Source organism: Malus sylvestris, chromosome 17 (assembly GCF_916048215.2).
Source record: "Malus sylvestris chromosome 17, drMalSylv7.2, whole genome shotgun sequence".
NCBI classification, from domain to species: domain Eukaryota; kingdom Viridiplantae; phylum Streptophyta; class Magnoliopsida; order Rosales; family Rosaceae; genus Malus; species Malus sylvestris.
The window spans coordinates 25,360,064-25,379,218 of NC_062276.1; the positions used below are offsets into that span (position 1 = coordinate 25,360,064).

General features: G+C 35.2%; 4 protein-coding genes across 4 annotated transcripts in view; 1 reads left to right on the top strand and 3 right to left on the bottom strand.

Moving 5' to 3' along the window:
* Window positions 1-758: 758 nt before the first annotated feature.
* On the bottom strand, window positions 759-3,088 carry LOC126611532 (RHOMBOID-like protein 5). The gene is made up of 5 exons (XM_050279838.1): window positions 2,670-3,088; window positions 1,914-2,074; window positions 1,632-1,813; window positions 1,263-1,519; window positions 759-1,133 (listed from the first exon to the last, which is right to left on the bottom strand). The coding sequence occupies exons 1-5, from the start codon at window positions 2,936-2,938 to the stop codon at window positions 1,055-1,057; spliced, it is 948 nt and encodes a 315-aa protein (XP_050135795.1). The 5' UTR covers window positions 2,939-3,088; the 3' UTR covers window positions 759-1,054.
* Window positions 3,089-8,078: 4,990 nt separating this feature from the next.
* Window positions 8,079-9,760, bottom strand: LOC126611540 (polygalacturonase-like). Its single transcript, XM_050279845.1, has 3 exons — window positions 9,061-9,760; window positions 8,832-8,951; window positions 8,079-8,511 (listed from the first exon to the last, which is right to left on the bottom strand). The coding sequence occupies exons 1-3, from the start codon at window positions 9,163-9,165 to the stop codon at window positions 8,284-8,286; spliced, it is 453 nt and encodes a 150-aa protein (XP_050135802.1). The 5' UTR covers window positions 9,166-9,760; the 3' UTR covers window positions 8,079-8,283.
* Window positions 9,761-11,125: 1,365 nt separating this feature from the next.
* Window positions 11,126-19,155, bottom strand: part of LOC126611543 (probable polygalacturonase At1g80170) — a 14,437-nt gene continuing 6,407 nt past the window's right edge. The window contains exons 4-8 of the mRNA XM_050279849.1: window positions 18,751-18,915; window positions 16,163-16,186; window positions 15,990-16,035; window positions 12,366-12,527; window positions 11,126-12,164 (exon numbers count right to left, since the gene is read on the bottom strand). Of these exons, the coding sequence (XP_050135806.1) occupies window positions 12,001-12,164; window positions 12,366-12,527; window positions 15,990-16,035; window positions 16,163-16,186; window positions 18,751-18,915 (561 nt within the window). The 3' untranslated portion in view covers window positions 11,126-12,000. The remainder of the gene's footprint in view (window positions 12,165-12,365; window positions 12,528-15,989; window positions 16,036-16,162; window positions 16,187-18,750; window positions 18,916-19,155) is intronic.
* Window positions 12,533-15,898, top strand: LOC126611534 (uncharacterized). Its single transcript, XM_050279840.1, has 3 exons — window positions 12,533-13,065; window positions 13,184-13,256; window positions 13,433-15,898. The coding sequence occupies exon 3, from the start codon at window positions 13,435-13,437 to the stop codon at window positions 15,811-15,813; it is 2,379 nt and encodes a 792-aa protein (XP_050135797.1). The 5' UTR covers window positions 12,533-13,065; window positions 13,184-13,256; window positions 13,433-13,434; the 3' UTR covers window positions 15,814-15,898.

Genomic DNA, 19,155 nt, shown 5'->3' on the forward strand with positions numbered 1-19,155 from the left:
ACCTAGGAATTGGCCTCCTCTAATTGTGAGGGTGAGGAGTCTTTTTATAGAATAAGGGCTCATCACTTATTACATATTTGCCCCTTCCTTTATCACATAATTACATTTAAGTCCCCCGAGTATTTGTACGAGATCTAAATACAGAGGCCCTAAATATGGTATAAACAATTACTATATTTTTTTGGAAGTTCGGAAGACATAACCCCACACCTAGCAATTTATCTGCAGTTTGTACCTTTGTAAGTCCCTTCGCCAATCATTAATTACAGAGACCGTTTGATAACTATTTCATTTCTAATTTTCTGTATTTATTTTTTACCATTTTATTGAAAACCAAAATCTTGTTTCGTAGCTACTTTTGAAAACTAAAAAGTGAAAACTCAATGCCCAAATTTTGAAAACTCAAGAAAGTAGCTTTCAGTTATTGGTTGAGTTTTCATTTTTTTTAAATATATGAACGAGGCATACTGTTTTGTGATCTTCTTCATCAGAATGGTTGCAGGTTTGTCCGAGATTACATAAAAGGCCATGTTATAACTGTTACAGATTTCTTGGTTGTACATACTCGATAAATATATATGAACACCCTGAGATTCGCCAAAGAGTGTGCGTCAATCTTCTCCTACTTAAGGGTACGCTTATTTGCAAGTGCATGATGAATTTTGATTTTGTAGCCTTTGAGATTGACATCAGAGTAATGAAACTTCCCGAAGTTGTTTATTCCGAAAGATGCAGAAAATTTTCTGAAAGTGAGAGACTAAGGACAAAAAATTGTTTCGATTACTAATAAACCTGAAATACTTATCTGATCACAGTACACAAAATACTCATCACTCTTAAATCCCGACAATCATCTCCGTCATACACACTTACATCTGAACATTGGCAGGTATATATACACATCAATGATACGTATGCATGTGTTTAATACATACGTTTTGCGTATGTACGCAAGTACAGTTTATGGTTTTATACTTTCATTTCTTGAAGAACATGCGGTTGAACCGTCATGAAAGTATTGTTTGTCCATTAATTACGCAAAGCTTACACAGGCTCAATATTTGTTTACACTATCAGGCAGATGCTGTTTAATCTCCTTTATGTTAAATAGCTTACCGAAGGCAGTTGCAAATCTGCAAATTTAGAAAATAAACATAAATTTGTTAGATAATCGATGATTTTTTATTTTTTATTTTTTATTTTTTTATTTTTTTGCATCCTTGAATCAATTGTCGAAAGAAAAAAAGAAATTAACCACTTACAGAATAATGGACACGACCAAACCAACGACCCCCAGAAAATATTGACAGAAGTTGTGCCTTGCTGTACGCTTGACTTGAGTGTGTGTTGGCATGTATTTGCTGCTTACATATCCCAACTGAGGCTTAACAAAAAACACAAAACCAAGAAAAAATCCAGCGACGAGTCCTCCTACATGAGCTGAATTGTCCATATGAAGTAGAAATCCAATGAGCAAGTTCAGGGCAGCATTGAGGATGAGTATCATGATTGTCGAGCACTGAATAGGAGGATAGTTAGATGTTAGATGTACCCCTCATGGATTATTTAACGCAGCGTTAAACCTAAACGACGTAGTCATGGATACAAGGAGAAGAGAAAATAAGAGTTACCTTATCGTCATAGACTGTCCAGTTTGTGATCAGCTCAGAAAGTGAGGCTCCCAACAATCCAAAAATTGCCCCAGATGCGCCAACTGATATAGTCTTGCTTGTCCTTTGTTGTTTGATAATATTAAGGCAAGACCCTAAACTTCCCCCTAACCCAGCTAGCACATACACGAATCCGAATCTGTCTGCCAAATCCGAACGGTTAAACAACAGTTAGCTGCCATTCAATATTGATCATGTAAAAACTAAAGTACTCAACGTAAATCTTTAACCCAAAGTTCTTACGAAATCCAAAATCCTGCTCAAGCCGGAGCCCTACGAAATCAAGACTGAGCATGTTGACGAACAGATGAATCAGCCCAGCATGTAGCCACATTGCGGAGAACAGGCGCCATGCTTCACCATTCAGCACTAGTTTATTATCAAGGCCTCCTAGTCTTTGGAGACTGCAAATATTAGCAATTAGATTAGGTTTTAGATGTAGGGAATTGTTCTGTGCACACCCTTTATTCCCTTATACTCTGTTCAATCCAATGGCTAAAAAAAGGGTGTGCATAAATCATTTCCCTTCGAAGTAATTGGAGGAAGCTTATTAGCCGGTATTACTTTTCCATTCTTTGTTACCCCAGAAAGTTATGCTGAAGTTGGTTCCAAGGAGCAACTGCTAAACAGAATGCCAAAAGTTCAATCTACAATGTCGAAATTTTTCTTTTGTTTCGAATTCTAAAAATACAGAATACAACAGATTAATCTGACCTAAGCAGAGATTGATCAAAATTAAACCTCTCACTACCACCAAATCTTTATTTACGATAATACAAGGTAAAATTAACCCTACATTATGCTGTACTTTTCCTTCCATGTCACTTTTAGCTATAAAAACTTCAATTCCTGGATCATTAAACTTAAATAAATTGGATTGACAAGCCTCAGAAATCTCAATTGAGAAAAGCATTGATCAAACAATTTTTGTAATCCCGTAATTAGAGACAGATAAATAAAAAAAATAAAAGACAAATATATATGATCGAGAGAGCTTACGTTTCAGGGGTAGGACCAATCATGCGGTTATCGCGCCAAGGTTGGAATGAGAATCTATCCAAAAAATGCCCTCCCATACACTGATCTTTTGACATTCTAGAGGGGCAGTTGTTCTCATACATTATCCATATGAAAATCCCGAGATTCACCAAGAATATAAGCGGCACCAGCCATGGAGAGTACCGCCTTGGTGGTGCCATCATTGGTGGTGGCGCGTAGAAGGCTGCTGGAGGTGGAGCGCCATAGTATGGCGGCGGAGGTGGATACATTTTTGTTTCTTTTTTTGTTTTCAAAGATGTGCTATGAAATTCTGTATATGTGTGCTACCGTGCCGGGGCGGAAAAGGTACACACTGCACCGGCAGTGTTGGCTTGGGTGGCAGATGCAAATGTGCACCACGGTTGTGGGGGTTGAGGGAGAAGAGAGAGATATAGCTAGGTTTTTGGGTGGTAAGGAACGAGTCTTAGGCGTGTTGGTAGTTATTAGGCGTGTTGGTAGTTAAATTAGGTGTGCTTTCCCGCTAATAGATGTGTGGATAATACTTAATGGTCCTTTTTTCATTCATGAGAACACAAGTAGAAAAAAAATTAAAATTAAATAAATAAACTTTTCTAGGGTTAAGGGATATATGTCAGGATAATACTTTCATAGGGTGAAGGGATTATGTCAGGACAATACTTTCATCCACCGTATGAGTGCACATCCTTGTCCATTTGGGTTTGATTACCGTATTTTCAATTATAAATTATTGGTTTTGATAACAATAATTAACATCTTCATCATAAATTGTCCACTTAACACATATTAATCACTAACAAAAATCTCCAATTTGACTGAGTGTTTGCAAAAATATAATGATTACGACAATGAATTGTTCAAATAATTATGGGTTCATTTGAATATGCTTTTAAAATGACTGAAAACATTTTTAGAGAAATAAAAATGTATTCCAAAAGCACTTAAAGTGCTTTCTGCAAGAAGCACCAGTTATGTGCTTTTTCTAGGAAGAACATTAAGTGCTTTTCCAGGATAAGGATTGGTTCCAAAAACATTTTCACTAAAAGCGCTTTCAGTCATTTTAAAAGCACATCCAAACAAGCTCTATATTCTTATGAAAAAAACATACGTTTATCAAATTTATGTTTAATGATACTTACTCTCTACTTATTTGAACAAAGTTTGACTTTTAAGTCTCAAAATTGTTGAAAAGAAAAGGTGAAATCCCATGAATACTTATGGGATTTGGCTACAATATACTTACATGTATTTTGATACAATTACCATCTCGAAGGTGAAATAATGACGGTATTATACACATAAATTATATAAAACCGTCAAATAATGATTGTGTTAAATATATATAAATATTGTAGTCAGTCCCGTATTTTTTATCCCCAATAAAAGTTTCAAATATTTTGTTCAATGACAAATAATCCTTTGAAGGGCAGTCAGTGCCTTAATTAGGTATTAGCTGCGAATCTAAAGGTAGCAATTGACACCGATAATTTGTTGTAATTGGATTTCAAGCTATAAAGAAAAGGATAAGAGTCAATGCAGTACTGTTAATTATAGAAATCAACTGTGTTGAAAATTCTAGCCAATTTTGGCAACATACAATCCACAGGGGAACTGCTGAACCCTGCACGCGTTTCCGTAGGCATTGAAACAGTTAAGAGTTTATGGTGTTTCCTGGAGATACGGAGACTACATATAGTGAGTGAGCTTTACTTGAAGGATCATATCCCCTTATTTGAGGGACACCGTATATGATCATTCCACATTAGATAATTTAGCGATCTAATCAATTATCTTTTAAGTCTTCTCTCAATGATTATAACTACAGAAAAATACCCGAATAAGAAGCTACATGACCATTGGATTAAATGTTGGTCATTTAAGTGTTTTTTTAAAACATTGTATTCTTTTATTTTCTTCACTTAAATTGGACATCTTAATGATTTTGGATTTGCCTGATTATTTGCTAAGATGATTTATACATAATGAATTAAAATATAGACTCTTTGGATCGTTGAAATAAGTAATTGTGTAGTATTATATAAGATAAAATGAAATTCATTAAAATAAAAAGAAATATAGAGTGAGCTTCATAAGACCAACTTCAACCATTGGAGTAAGTTCTAAATTTTCCCTTCTATTCCCCCCTCTCCCCAATTTCATTCCAACACTTGTTCGAAAACGAGATTAAGTCTTAAAACTAAAAAAAAAAAAAAGCCAAATTCCAGCCAAGATTTAGGCAAGATTAGTGGTGGAGCCCACATGTGAGAGTAGAATAGATGAAATTGGACAACAAGCGCCCAAATTCAACCACACCACTTGAGACACGCTCTTTAGCCAACTTCAAAGTTGCTAAGTGCAGCCCTTTGCAGCCCCATCCACATGGGTGTGTCTCCCACTTGTTTGCCAATAAAATTGAGTCCATTGGCTCTTTTGGTTGATCAACGGCTCACATTCAAACGGGTTGTTGGTTATCCAATGGTCCACATTTAATCTACTTAATATTTTTGTTTTATATTTATAAATTTATTGGATCCAACGACTGAGATCCAATATGATCAAATCTAACGATAAAAAAAAGATCTAATAGCCCAAATTTAAATTCAACAATTAAAATAATTATAAAAAAATTATTTAACTCAAAATTCACGCAAAAACTCTATAAATACCTATATATATACATCCACACAAAACTCACCTTTCTCCTACATTTCTTCCAATTTTTCTTTCTAAACCATGTGTTTGCTCATGTGTCTTGTGTTTATACATCTCTATCATGTATTTCATATTTTTCCATAGTGTTTCATAAGTTTCATGTGTTGGTTTAGTGATTTTTCAATTTTTATCGGAATTTAAATATTTTTAGGTTAAAATGTTCATAAAATTAATTTATGATAGTCCACTTAATTTTTTTTAAATGTTATTTAAAAAAAATTTCCTAAATTCATTCTTTAATAATATGGGGGGTAAAAATTTAGCTCAAAATGGTTGGAGCCGAAAAACTGTTTCTGGGTTAAAACTTAGAATTTTTAGCCCAAAAAATTTAATTGTCATATTGTTGCGCCATGAACTTCGCTCTAATAAATGTGAATGTGATACTTGTAACATGACATGAAACTAAGAAAACTACAAACAAAAATTGAAAGTAAAGACTGATAAAAAACTAGATATACAATAATTAAAGAAATATCGGATATCTGCAAGTAAGATGGATCACAGTAAGATTAAAGAAGAACCAACAAGAAGCCGGTATCCGTTAACCCGCGTCTATAGATCCGATTGGTTCTATTAAAAACCGCCATTATCAGATCAGTTCGGTAAAAAATAATTGATAAGGGGAACTGTTGGACCAGAGCTTCCATGTGCATTGAAACAGTTAGCGCCAGGATGAGAGTTATTAGGAGATGCTGAAACTATATTTATATCAGTAAGCACAATGTTGATGCAAGCAAAGATTTGGCTGCTTTTTAATTGGATTGCCTCATATGTGCTTGTTGTGCCATGAACTGAACTGAAGTAAACGTCACTTAATTACTTTAACTGCCGATGTCGACTGCAACATATAGTAGTATGAAGTTCATATTGTTGACAATTCACTTACTTAGAAAATCCGAAATTATTCAAGAATGCACCAATTAAAAAATGCAAATTGCAGAAGTAGCATTGGTTTTAACCCTACCCTATAATTATATTTATATGTAAAGGTTATTGCTGGGGAGACCAAATTTTTTAACTAAATTTTACAAACAAAATGATGTGATTATTGATGATTGGATTATTCTTGATGGCATGCTTAGTTTTTTCAAATATCATATGTAGTATTATATGTGATTTCAAAATAGAGAGTCAGTAATATATTCATAAAATAAAATTATTTTAGAAAACTTTATTTTTCATCCACTCATATGTTTATGTTCCCCCATCCTCCCCACCCCCCAAAAAAACTCCCTCCCAGGATTTAATAGCCATAGCAATGATAACATCGGACGTTGAGATACTCTGAGCAACTCTGACATGTTCCACTGAGTATGGTATTTACTTAACATATTCATGGAACTTGCATTTGGGTAATTATGCTTTGAACCCATTCTCATGCATGTAATAAAGGGTCAGAGACCCATTAAGTGTGGTCATTCAGGGATGTGTTGAAATAAATGTGATTACCTGCAAGTGTTTTGATTCGAGCTTATCCCTATTTTAGGGAAAGTTTTGTCAATTTTTTTTTTATAGATTTTAGTAGCCGATAATTTTAGTTATGATTTCATGCATATCATAACTTCATCACCCATTCGGGTAATGGTTAAAACGTCTAGATTTTTGTGTGAACTGAACATCAGGGTCTTATGTGTCATTATTCGAATAAAAATCTTTTGTCAGATTTTATGTGGAGAAAATTAAGTTTAGGGACTAAAGTCAAAATTTTAGTAAAATTAATTAGATTGTGTGGTGTGTATATTTTTAACACCATAAGGGGTGGAAAACGGGTGTGAGCTCATCGTATATTTGTCAGAACTATTTGTTGGGAAGTGAGTAGTTTAACTTCAAGTGTTAGCATAAAGATAATTACATGTAACAAATAAAATAGTTTAGAATATATTACCAAGTGATACGTATCACAATCTGACGTAATAGTCTGTTGGTAGTTAAGTGCATGACTTAGACCTGGTTTGATACTATGTGATTCTGAAAAAAAGTGGGTTGGGAGTTTTTTTTGTGTTTGGTAAACATTCAACTTCAGTTTTTTTTCACAGTTTTGAGAGAAAAAAAGCCAAAAACATAAAATTGCAAAACCCAACTTTGAAAAACCGGTTTTTTTTCACATCTGTTTTACATAAAAGTTTACTAAACACTATAATACTATCAAAAGCACTTTGACATAAATGTTTACCAAACATTCTGCTGCTTTATTTCACAACTGCTTATTCTCATAGCACAGCAGAAGCAGTTTTTTTTCAAAGCATAACAATATCAAACCAACCCTTAGTCTCTAAGTCATCGCTCTGTTTTTTACTTCTCTCACACTCTTGTTTAATCATATCCTTTAATTCTGTTTGATTTATCCAATTTGATAGCTAAAAACAAATAGGGGTGTGTAAGAGACTAAAAAAAAGACATAAAAATCACTTTCCTATTGAGGTATCATTTGTAATAGTGAATTACATAGTTGAACTACAGAAAACCTCTCTCTTTTTTCTCATATTTCTTCTTCATAAGTCAATTACACTTGAGCCCTAATGTTTAGGTGATATAACAATTTGGTTCCGCGCGATGTTTTAAAAATAGACAATAACAACGTTGTTAAACTACGCTCATCTGGTCAGATTTTTTTTTTTTTTTTGGTCAAACTGTAAACTATTTTTTGGTTAAATGCTTAGTGAAAAACATCGTAATTTAAGGAGGGTTGTCAATTTCATAGACCATGTATGTTCCAATTAAACCAGAGTCTAAAATTAACACACAGAGATGCAAAATGGAAGTGATATAGATTTCGACACTTGATGCAAAAGCTTGAAACAGAACTTATCCATAGAAAAAGAAGAGAGATTACAAAATGATTACTTAAGCATGGTTTAATTTGTAGAAGTTAACCCCAAGCTAGCTAGAGACATGAAACTGGTGGTTCTACAATTCCCTTAATTACTCCATGCACACTGTGGCAGCTTGATGTTATTTTCATGTCTGGATCTGCCGAGGCCAACTGAATGTTTTCTAAGGTGATTCCAGTACGTGGGACTGGTGTGCTACAATTCAAATTGATAGCTACTTCCGAAATGGATGTCGCAACTGCCCCACTGTAGCTCACGTCGCTTATTTGAACCGCAGTGCTCTGCAACCAGACAATATACAGTATTAATTACACAACAATTACTATGTTAGATTAAAGTTCCGTTTGATTGCCATTTCATTTATAGTTTATAGTCGTTTTTGTATTAAGGACAGAGAAGATTGACATCGTAGAAATCAGTGGTATATAAAGATTTTGTTTTCATTCAATCTTTTTTATTCTTCCCCTCCCTCCCACCACCCTTTAACAGCCTTCATTTTTCTTGTATCCTATACTGTCTTCTCATCTCTAACACTAAAATTGAAAACTAAAAATGAAATGATAATCAAACGACTCTAAATTTGTCAAAATTTTATTCTTACCAGTTCATGGCAACCCTCTCGCTTGTGACAGAAATAATGTTGGTCGATGGTAATTGGATTCCCGACTTCCTTGAAAGTTAAATTGACGAATGAAACTCCGCGGACCAATCCTTTGGCAGTCTGTTATATATATGAATAGCAAAAAGTAATATAATAACAAAATTTGTCCCCGAATGTATTATTTCTGAAGTAAAAAGTCAAAGTGTTTTTGTATTGCGGACGAAATTACCTCCCAAGTCTTGATGCGCGCCCCATTCTGTGTCCCATAGAACCGAGCCCTGTGCACAGAGATGTTCTCAACCCGTGCCTCATTTCCGTTGTTTTCTAAGGTCATCTTCAACCGAAGGGTCCAGAGGGCCGAAAATAGTTCGAAAACCGTCTCCAACCGAGGGCCAGGCCAAAGGACTTGTGGGCCTCATTGGACAAAAAATGACCAAAGGGCCAACCGGTTGGCCATTTTCAGCCAGCCCGCTGGCTAGCCCAATTTCTTTTTTTTTTCCTTTTTTTTTTTCTGTTCCTTTCCATATGCCCAGCCCACTTTAGGGTTTATGGCTTAGGTTTTGGTTTTTTTTGTACCAACCCACTTTTTGTTTTTATGCCCAGCAGCCTTTTTTTTTACTTTTTTTTTTTTAATTTCTAATTTTTTCCTACATCATTTCTCACATATTTTTTTATCCTTCCATATTATCTTACCTCATTTTATTTCAATTATTCACATTCCATATTATAGCCATTTGGCATTCGGTTGGAGACGGTTTTTTGTGACAAGGCTAAAACGAGTCCTCTAACCAACCTTCGGTTGGAGATGGCCAAGGGCCAACTAGCCGGCCCAAACGAGCCAGCCAGCCAGCCCCGGGGTGGGCTGGAATTTTGAATCCCCAACGGCTAGCTAACGTCAATTATCGTTGGTTTTTTATTTTTTATTTTGTTTTTTGTTTTTTGGGCCAAATTTTTTTAAAAAATTCTCATTTTTTCCTATAAATACCTAAACCATTCATTCACCACTCCTCACAAAATTTTCACCATTCCTACACCATTTCAATTCTCATATTTTCTTAACTCTTCCAAAAATATTTCCTTCAATTTTTTAAATAACTTTCAAATGGCCTCGTCTGCAATGAAAGGTAGGGCTTGGACCCGAAAAGAAGATGAAGCTCTTTGCAGGGCTTATAGATGGGTGTTGAAAGATAGTGTGAGGGGGAGTTCTTAAACAAGTGATGGTGTTTGGACTCGTGTGTCCAAAAAATACTTAGAGTTCTACGAAAGCACCATTCCACCGAATACCCGAAACCACGAGAGTTGTTCTTCAAGATGGAAGAAACATCTTCAGCCAAGTTTGAACAAATGGCATCAAGCACTTTTAGCAGCCGCAAGTAGACATGAAAGCGGAGCTAGTTACTACGACGAAGTAAGTGTTTTCACAATTTATTTTAAATATTTAATTATATTACATTTAATTTCATGAATTACTTTCCTTTAATTTTTGTAAATATATTTAATTATATTACATTTAATTACATAAATTAATTTCCTTTAATTTTTGTAATTATATTTTCTAGGTACGCCAAGTGGAGGAATTGTATATGGAGGGCAGCTTGAAACTCTTTTAGTTTCATGGTTGTTGGGAAATTTGTAAAGGGTGGGTGTTATTTGAAGATCCACCTCAACATAGAGCTCCTACGCCGGTGTTCGGAACTGCATCCTCAGCTGTAAATATGGATGAAGATGGATCTCCTACCATTCAACAAAGAAGGGTAGAAAATTTGTCTTCGGGTGAAGGTTCCGTACCTAGGGCTATGGGATGAAATAAGGCCCGAAGGTTGAAGGAAAAGGGCAAGGCAAATGATGATTACGCCGCTCAACAGGAAGTGGCGGCCTCATTGCAAGCGGAGCAAAATGCCATTGTCGTGGAAGAAAGTAACCGTAGGCATGAAGAACGGGCCAAACAAATACAAGAAGAGATGGATGATAAGAGTATGAAAAGGAGCACTTCGAATTACACTCCAATGAGTAAGGCCTATTTTGATAGGAAAAAAAAGATATTATGACCCGGCGGCAGTTGTTTACCTCTAACTATACTCCTACAATGGCGGATGATGAATATGATGTTGATTATGGATATTAAATTTAATTTGTAGTTTTTAAATTTAAGTTGTAGTTTTTAAATATAAGTTGTTGTAGTTTTTAAATTTAAATAATAAATTATGTTTGGCCCTTTGAACCTCGGTTGGAGATGGTTTTTTGTGACAGGGCTAAAACGAGCCTATGACCCTTTGGCCCTCAGTTTGAGATGGTAAGAAATATGATCATGTACTGTTCATTAAAATATTAATATCTTGGAATGCCAGAGGGCTAAAACGAGCCATCTGGCTAGCCTTCGGTTGGAGATGGCCTAAGCTCCCAATGCTATATATTGCCAATGAAACACCACCGAGATAACACATTAACATTTTCGGCTTCAACACATTAGTTTACTAAGTTCTGTTTAATACTATTCTACCTTACTAGTTTGTTTCAAACATAATTTTTCTTTCTACATTTGGATTTAGAAAAGTATCGTAATGATATTATAGATGCAAATTTCCGCCTTCTTCTTCTTGGACAAAATTGCACCTACAAAACAATTAAGACCTTAGGGTCAAGGCCAAGAGCCTCACGTGCCCACGATGAATGGGGGACATTGGCCGAAGAACCTCCGATACCAAAGTTAGAATTTAGAGAGAAAAAGTGTTTAGAGAGTTTTTGGAGTTTTGCAAGAGTGTGGACGTCCCTTTTTGGAGAAAATGGGGTAGCTTATATAGAGTCGGAGAAAAGGTGGCCGGCCTTTGGGATGTTTTTTGGGTGTTATTTGGTGATTTAATTAACAATTAATATATTAATTAGGAATAAATATATTAATTGGCTAATTAACATAATAAAATGAATGTTTTTGGGAGGTTATGGAATGAATAAAATAAATAGCTAATTGATTAGCTAAAAAAGGGAAAATGAGGTAAAAGATGTATGGAATGAAATTGGTTTTGGGAGTTACCTTGTAGAAGGGATTTGATGAGATGGGTTTTGAATTGTTACCTATTTTGGGCACTTTTTATTTAGTTGAAGGATGATTGCCCGCTACTCGCGCGTAGGAATCCCGTTGTACCTCAAGGATATTTTTGTCATTTTTTATCTAAAAATCCACGTGTCGCCTTGTGATTATTTTTGGCTCCACGGATATGAAAAAAAATAAGTTAAGGAAATAAATGACCAACCTTATGCCATGGCCAGGTCCGCATGATTCGTCAGTTATATAAATGTGTGAACAGTAGTCTCCAATGGATACACAATCGTCGCCTATTGATCAACATTAACATAGCATAGGTAAATTAATTGAGTTTCGTTAACATAGAAAAGGTATATTATTTCCCCACGTTCTTTTTTTATTTCTACACAGCCTTATTTATGTTTTACCTCTTAATTCTCTTTTGATTTAGATCAGTCCGAAATAAACAACAGTGCCAAAATACTCGAAAATTCTAGATATGAAAAGTGTACCGGATTTTAGTTCTGCACCATGGATTTCCACATGTTGGGAGTCTTGAATGTGAATGCCATCAGTGTTGGGGCTGGTTCCAGGTGAATCTGTTTTGATGAATGAGAAATAAACTCCCTCAGATCCCCATACAAGTATATGAGTTTGTGGAGTATTTACAACGTCAGGGGCGGAGGGACCATAGGACCACAGTAGTCCTAGGCCCATCCTGCTTTTGTTTATAACTAAAAATTAGTACTACTTATTATTTTATTATTTTCAGTTAAATCATTCATATTTCCTAGACAAACTATCCGGCCCTCTTTAAATATTTTAAGAATATCCGGCCCTCTTTAAATAACCCTAAAGCCTACCTATAACCTATTCCAACTTCCAACACTTCATCTTCCATTCATTTTCCCAATACTAAAAATTAGTATTTTATTATTCTCTAATTCTAGCCTACTGTTGCTCTGCTGCTAGTTTGAAAAAATAGTCAGAACACTTGAAACACCCCTACCCTCTTTTATATTTTAAAATTGTTTTAAAGCCTTAATTGGTGAGCCCGTGGGGCCCACCTTGTTTATTTTTTTTATGTTTTCTGATCTCTCTCTTCTTCTTCTTCGTTTCTCCCTCCCGTAGCTCTCTCCTTCTCAACACTGCTTCTCTCAGTCTGATCCCTCCCGTGGTACACAAGCCGTACAGTGTATCAATCTATCAAGAGTATGAACTTCGAATCTTCATAGTTGTCATTTTCAATTTTTTTTTTATAATTTGCTAATTCATATATGTTGTCATCTACAATTGTAAATTAATTTAACAAATAATATTTTTTTTGCAGATTAAAGAATTCAATTATTCCATCATTCCATAAAAAAGACATTGAAGTTTAGTTAATTGGTCAACAACCCAAAGTATGTATTTTACTCTCAATTCCTGTTACAATTTTTTGTTTATAAATTATGATTAAATTGATGTCTTGCAATTTCTCTTAACTATTGCCTAATTTGTTTTAGTTTGTAAAATTAGCATATATGTTCATATTTCTTTTAATTTAAAGTTAGTCAATCTATGTTTTTTTACTTTTCAGTTATGGAAAGATATTTCAAAAGAAAAACACAACCTGAGATATTAGAACCGTCTCCAAAGAGTCCAAAGAACAATGAAAGTAGTTCAAAACAAACTTGTGTGGATTCTATGGAAATTAACTCGGAAACTCTCCAGTATGATCCTGGATTGCGTAGACCGATTTTGAGTTATCATCCTAATGTTCGAGACCAAGTTCGAAGAGCCTATCTCCAAAATAAACCTTGTCAACCAAAAACCCATGCATTTCCCTACACAAATTTTGGGACAAAGCCTAGAAGGTTCAATCCTGCTTGGTTTACTCAATTTCCTAATTGGTTGGAGTATAGCACATCACAGGATGCTGCCTATTGTTTATGTTGTTATCTCTTCAAACCTGATATTGGAGATCAATCTGGTGGGGATACTTTTGTTGGAGTCGGATTCAAGAATTGGAAGTGCAAGAAGAAACTAGAAATTCATGTTGGAGGACCTAATAGTTCTCATAATAATGCTTGGAGAAACTGTGAAGCCTTATTAAACCAAAAACAACATATTGAAACAGTTATCTCAAAACAAACTGACCAAGATCGAATTGATTATCGAACTCGATTAGGTGCATCAGTTGGTGTTAGTAGAATTCTCTTACAACAAGGTCTTCCATTTCGTGGGCATGATGAATCTGAAAATTCACTCAACCAAGGAAACTTTCTTGAAATTCTACGGTGGCTACGTCATTATAATGAGGGTATAAAGGCTGTCACGCTAGAAAATGCTCCTGAAAATTTGAAATTGACATCACCTGATATTCAGAAGGACATCTCAAGTGCTATTTCATATGAAATCATCAGTGCAATCACTAGTGATATTAATGATTCTTTATTTTCCATTCTTGTTGATGAATCACGAGACAAGTCTTCAAAGGAGCAAATGGCCATTGTATTGCGCTTTGTGGATAAAGGTCATGTGATAGAGCGCTTTGTAGGTATTGAGCATGTTGCAGATACTAAAGCTTCCTCACTCAAGTTAGCCATTGATGATTTCTTTTCTAGACATGGATTGAGCATATCAAAATTGCGTGGGCAAGGCTATGATGGGGCAAGTAATATGCAAGGTGAGTTCAATGGCCTTAAAGCACTAATTTTAAATGAGAATGAGTCTGCCTTTTATGTTCATTGTTTTGCTCATCAACTTCAATTAGCTCTAGTAGCAGTGGCAAAAAAAAATTCTGAAATTGGAGATCTCTTTACTATGGTTTCTTCTGTGGTGAATATTGTGGTGGCATCTTCTAAGCGTCGTGATATTCTTAGAGAGAAACATGCTCATGTAGTTTTGGAAGCACTAGAAAATAACGAGCTTTCAAGTGGACAAGGTTTGAATCAAGAAACTACTCTTAAGCGGGCTAGTGACACGCGATGGAGCTCTCACTATAATTGTTTAATCAGCTTGGCTCACATGTTCTCATCAACGATAGAAGTGCTTGAGATTGTAAGAAAAGATGGAACAAGTTCTGAACAAAAATTTGAAGCAAAGGTTCTATTGACTTTTATTCAATCTTTCAACTTTATTTTTGGTCTACACTTGATGAAAAAGGTTTTGGGGATCACAAACGATTTATCGCAGGCATTGCAAAAGAAGGATCAAGATATTGTGAATGCAATGAACTTGGTCAATATATGCAAAGGAAGATTGCAAAGGATGCGAGAAAGTGGTTGGGAATCCTTATTTGATGAAGTTTCATCCTTTTGTGACAAGAATTGTATTAAAATTCCTAGCATGGATGATATTTTTACGAGTGGAGAGCGACCAAACCGAAAAGCTCATCCCATCACAAACGTGCACCATTATCGGGTTGATTTATTCACCGATGTCATAGATAAACAACTCACTGAGTTAAATGATCGATTTACTGAGAAGAATACTGAACTACTTCTTTGTGTGGCATGTTTAAGTCCAAGTAATTCTTTCTCTGCCTTTGACAAAGAAAAATTGATGCGTCTTGCCCAATTTTATCCAAGTGATTTTTCAGAGCACGATCTTGAGTTACTCAAAGAACAGCTTGAGAATTATATTTGGGACATGACCTCTAATAGTGAGTTTGCAGATTTGAAAGGAATTAGTGATCTTGCACAAAAGATGGTTGGAACCAAGAAAGATCATACTTATCCGTTAGTGTACTTGCTTTTGACACTGGCACTCATCTTACCGGTTGCAACAGCAAGTGTAGAGCGAGTCTTTTCTGCTATGAATATTGTTAAGAACACCCTACGCAATCGAATGGGTGATTTGTGGATGAACGATTGTTTGGTTGCTTATATTGAAAAGGATATTTTTAATAGTATAGAGGACGAGGCTATCATGCAACGGTTTCAAAATATGAAAACTCGTCGAGGACAATTATTTTAATTATTGGGAATATGTAATATTATCAATGCTATGTTATTTTGAATTTTGGTTACTTTTCATATACATACTATGATGTTTTGGTTAACAGTTTTGTAACTACTATCGATTTAATTTTTTTTAATATTTGTGAGAGGCCCCTCCTAATCCGAAATCCTGGCTCCGCCACTGTACAACGTTGATGTGGCCCATATAAACTTCTTTACAGCCTTGAAACATAAGTGCCTGCAATGCAGCGCATATATGGAATGGAACTTCATAAGCATAACACGCATGTATACGTTTCTAATTTTTCTTCAATGATACGTATATAATTACAAACTTTGAAATGAAATTACAAAGGAGCACTTACTGTAGGTGCGCGGCCTATACATCCCTGTTGAAAAAGGAAACCGGGTCAGTTGCAAAGATAAGGATAGAAACTCAAAAAATTGAACGAACCCAAAGTTAACTTTCTATATAAGAAATTTATTCCAAATACATCTAACTTATTTGAAAGAAACAAATGCGTAAATAATACAGACATAAATGTAGCAAGTTTACTGAATTAGTGTGATATAAACTTTATCTATTCTCAATTAAATTAGCATAATACATAAGTAATAAGTAGTTTGGAAAAGGAAATGGAATTGGATTGTTAAACTAGGGTATTATCCATAGCCCTTTCATATTTTATAATTAAAACATCCAACTCAAAGAAATATACATACTTAAAGCCGAATACAATATATTTGATCGAAGTAATGATGTAGGACAGAAATCCGATTATTTCACGTGCAATAAAACTAAAAGAAGGAAGCGGCGAGTAATAAAGAAAAGTGATTGGAGAATTGGTAATTCACGTGTTAATAGATTATTTGCTACGGTCATATCTCGAAAGTTGATGTTTTGAACTTTTCTTGTTGAATGAACGCTACTTTCATTTCTGGTGCGGTCGTAGAAGAGGTGTTCAATTCTCCCACAAAAGTGGCTCGAGCCATCTTTTGCATAAAGTCATCAAAACAGCAGCCTACTAATAAATTGAGTCTTTTGGGGTTTCAAGGGTTTTTATTATATGTCAGTTATTTTCATTTTAATTCCCTAAGTCTTTTGAGTTTCCCAAAAGGTTGTAAAAGGCTTATTTAAGCCATGGCTTTGTAATCATTTAGACATCTTTCAATCAATTAATCAAATTATCCTTTGGGATTTCTATCAACTGGTGGACTCCAGTAACTTTGTTCTACAAGGGATTACGTTGGTAACCCTTTCATTGCTTCGTGCTGCGTCAATTGGTACCAGAGCGGGTTTCTCCCGTCTTGGCATCGTTGATTATCCTATTTGCTCTGTCCTAATGGCAATCGATCGTGGGGAAAGATATACCTTAAGCGACGTCGATCGCGAGGTTGTTACAATAGATGTGGTGTGCACAAAGGGAATTGCCTTGAGCCAATCTCATATAGTTGATGTTGAAGATATTCCTATTTTCTTCGGAAGTGATTGCATTGAAGGTTTTCTCTTGTGGGTTGAGGATGTAGAAAAACTTTTCAAGACACAACCAATTCCGGAAAGAGAGATGGTGAAGATGGTTGCTTCTTGTTTAGATGGTGACGTGGGTTTATGGTGTGATCATATGCAAGAATCTAGGCGACAACAAGGTAAATGTCCTATCCAAACTTGGCATTGGTTGAAGCGACTAATTGTTAAGCAATTCTTTTCCGATTTATACGAATTGTATTTGGAAAAGGCGGGTCAACCAATCATCAGAAAATAAGCTAAAGTGATGGAGAATGATATATCTTTATGCCAAGAAACGGTGGAGGCCAAGAAACGGTGGAGGCCAAGGTGGAAGAAAAAGAACAAGTCATTTTCCTTGGTGAAAATCTTGTTGATGAAGATCTCCGAAAACATGACAACTCAGAACTGGAGACTCAAGAAATTCAAGGTATGAGTGAATCAAAACTATCATGACTTTGGAGAATCATGAGTCTAGTAAATTGGATCTAAATTCTATTGTTGACCAAACAAGAAAATTGGGTAAGAAAGAATATTTTGATTCCCAATTGCCATATTTCGATCTTATTTATGGAATTAATTTCATGATTATTCCACCCAAGTATACGGAAAGTTGGGCTTCTCAAGTTGAAGAACTTATTTTCTTAACAAGGGAGTTATCTACTAGCTATCAAGACCGTTTCAAGACGAACTCGAGGTCGAGTTCCTTTCAAGTGGAGGAGTCTGATGTAGGACAGAAATCCGATTATTTCATGTGAAATAAAACTAAAAGAAGGAAGCGGCGAGCAATAAAGAAAAGTGATTGGAGAATTGGTAATTCACGTGTTAATAGATTATTTGCTACGGTCATATCTCGAAAGTTGATGTTTTGAACTTTTCTTGTTGAATGAACGCTACTTTCATTTCTGGTGCGGTCGTAGAAGAGGTGTTCAATTCTCCCACAAAAGTGGCTCGAGCCATCTTTTGCAGAAAGTTATCGAGTCTTTTGGGGTTTCAAGGGTTTTTATTATATGTCAGTTATTTTCATTTTAATTCCCTAAGTCTTTTGAGTTTCCCAAAAGGTTGTAAAAGGCTTATTTAAGCCATGGCTTTGTAATCATTTAGACATCTTTCAATCAATTAATCAAATTATCCTTTGGGGTTTCTATCAACTGGTGGACTCCAGTAACTTTGTTCTACAAGGGATTACGCTGGTAACCCTTTCATTGCTTCGTGCTGCGTCAAGTAAGCATATGCATAAACTAGCTTTGAATAACCACTCCATGGCAGATACAAAGAAGGTATAAAACAGCATTGAAAAAGGATAAACAGAGTATGGAAATTATTACCCATAAATAGCGAGATACAGGTTGAGTAGGTTGGAGGACTAGTTTCTAGTTTCTGTTTTACCCTCTACAATATTATCAACCACACATTTTAATACAAATAATTAGTGTCATAATCGATTACCTTAAATTCTGGATGATGTCTGCATGAGACATCCCACCAGCTTTTACCACGTCCATCAATGAGTCCCGAGCCATTCAAAGTAAGGCCATTTACACCCCTAAACGCCAGCAGGTCAACTCCTTTCCATCCATCGGGAGTATTTGGTGCTACAATCACCACAGATAGCTATATATATGGAAAGAAAGTGGAACAACAAAGTCATTTATTAAAAACAAAAGACATATTACAATAGTAGAACAATATACACTAAAAAATAGTAGTAGCCATTTTCCACTCTCTCCGTTCAGATGGTTTAGAATAAAAAAGGGTCCTTTATTGTTGTGTTAATGTATGTATTATTGAAAACACAATACTGAAAGTTTGAGGAGGTCCTGAATTCAAATTTTATAGACAACCGTTGTTAAT